The sequence below is a fragment of the Medicago truncatula genome, chromosome 2 (assembly GCF_003473485.1).
Source record: "Medicago truncatula cultivar Jemalong A17 chromosome 2, MtrunA17r5.0-ANR, whole genome shotgun sequence".
NCBI lineage: Eukaryota > Viridiplantae > Streptophyta > Magnoliopsida > Fabales > Fabaceae > Medicago > Medicago truncatula.
The window spans coordinates 7,571,250-7,573,669 of NC_053043.1; the positions used below are offsets into that span (position 1 = coordinate 7,571,250).

The window sequence follows — 2,420 nt, forward strand, 5'->3', positions numbered from 1 at the left end:
ACAATAGAGAGAGAAAAAGAAATAGAGAGAATAAAAATATAATGTGAGTATGAGAGAGAAAGTTGTCAAAAAGTTGTAATAAAATGGTTGTACAAATATCATTTCTCTTTAACTGAATTAAGCTTTATCATGTTTTTATAAAAATTAAAAAGTTCGAGTTTGTACTTATGGCCGAAAGAAATAATTTTAAGGAGAAATATAAAGGGTTTGAATCTATCGAAAATAAAAAGGGGTTGTTTAATTATATAATTAATGATGATTAATATGTTTTTTAATTAGGTGATAAAGAGTATTTGATATATGTTAATTAATTTGGTCATAATTTTAAACATTTGAATTAAAAGAAATGAATGGATGAGATTTGATGTCAAAGTAATTTTGACACCATGTGTCTTATTGATCCTTACCCATTTAGATTATTCTTGAATTTGTCCATAGTTTGAATATAACAAACTGAGAAAATTATACATTTGATAAAATCATGGTGAACAGTTTAAATTTAGATTTAGATTAGATGTATAAGAGATTTTCAATTTTTGACAATATAAGAGATAAACATTAGTTTCAAAAAATTAGAAATAGCGTGCTTCAAAATAAAATTGATAAGACGTTATTCATATTATATTGAATGATGTCTTAAACTGTCACTTGATAATAATCATAACAATGATAAGCCACTTATAAAATATAAAATCTTAAAAAAAAAAAAAAAAACTTATTGATGACAATAGGGAAAAAAAAAAGTTTATCTCTCTTTTCCTCAAATTGGAAGGAGATTCTGCTTATAAATTACTGTCTGACACAATTTTCCTTCGACACCGAGCTCCTCAATCATCATGGTACCCAAATCAAAGCACGCCAGCTCTTCATTATTTCTTATCAAGAATATATTCCCATTCTTCCCTCCTCCGATGGGACGTGCAACACAAGACAATGGCCCAACATTGAAGAGTTTAGTCCATGATTCTTTCACGTCAATTTCATCCAAAATTGATATGTGAAAAGTAGTCATTTCTCCACAATATGATATTAAAGCAATAGATTCATTAATTAACGTCACCAAGTGTCTCTTAACCCAATTAAGATCTAAAATATCATCATTGTATCTGGGCATGGGTGTTGTAATAAAGAGTTCATTGCTCACGTCAAATGACACCAAACTTGTTTCGAAAAGGTGACAATCACTTTTATACCACCAATGACACATTCCATCCATATAGAATTGGATAATTTCATAAGAATTATAAGGGATCTCCATCAAAGGAAAGTCAAAATCAAATTTAGTCCAAGAGTTGTTTCTGAAACTATATATCTCCCATTCAGGTTCATATGATATATCTTGCCATGGCACATCATCAAATTTCAAACCAAGTCTTATACGATCATCGTATGTTAGATAATCAAATGTTGCACGTCGAATCACCTTATAGTCATTCCTAACATGGTCATAACCGAATCCATGATTAAGCGGTTCAAAATCCCGATAAGGTACACACTCAAAATTGCTAGGAGGAATGATCTTGAATTCTTCAGTGGCTGGATTCCACAATGCAAGTCTTTCCTCATCAAAACGGAAAATACTGATACAAAGAATACCATTGATACTACGAGAACTCAAAATCTCAATATATTGGTTATCTTTTTGAAATGAAGGTAAGTAATCTAATTTGATCATGTTCTTAGACCTCTCACTAGAAAGAAAATACATAGAGGTCTCCAATATTTTATAATCGTTAATAGTATGTTGTAGGAGGTAAGATGTGCCCTCGTGATCAACATGATTTCTAGCTATAAAATTGTTGCGATAAATGCTCATAAAATGAGTATCTTCAAATAAGAGAGTCCATGATTTACATACGCAACCAAACCGCTTCAAAGTTTTTACCGGCAATTTTGATACAATGAGCAATGCAATATCATCATGTATGTGATTTATAACCTTTTGGCGCTTGGTAGCGACAGATTTCTCCATCTCTTTCCTGTAACATAATAAAAGAACAAGTTTATACTTTTTGAAATTGATGACGATTGTATTTGAAGAAATCTCTAATCATTTTTTTCTGTGTTTTAAGCATGAATTAATAATCATAATATACAGTATACGAAACAAGTATGAATACAACCACAATACATAATTACATATCTAAATACACATGTCGTCGAAAAAAGTTCTATGCGTATAAACCAAAAAAACATCTAAACACACATTAAGCAACAAAAAAAAATATGTATGCAAGTAATATTGACAAAGACAACAAAGGAAAACAAAACCATTCTTAAAAAAAAGAAACAAGACAAAAACAATAAACAATAAACAATTGGACTGTAAAAAAGGATAGGAACGGCGTACTGTTTTGTCTGATTTTCTTCTGCCCTCTTTCCAATTGTTTAGTTCAAGGCGATGTGTGCGTCAATTTACA

At 30.1% G+C, this 2,420-nt stretch overlaps 1 protein-coding gene across 1 annotated transcript; it reads right to left on the bottom strand.

Annotated features, from left to right (window-relative positions):
• Window positions 1-760: 760 nt before the first annotated feature.
• LOC25486065 (putative F-box protein At3g16210) lies at window positions 761-1,972 on the bottom strand. The gene has a single exon (XM_024776880.2). The coding sequence runs from the start codon at window positions 1,970-1,972 to the stop codon at window positions 761-763; it is 1,212 nt and encodes a 403-aa protein (XP_024632648.2).
• Window positions 1,973-2,420: the final 448 nt, after the last annotated feature.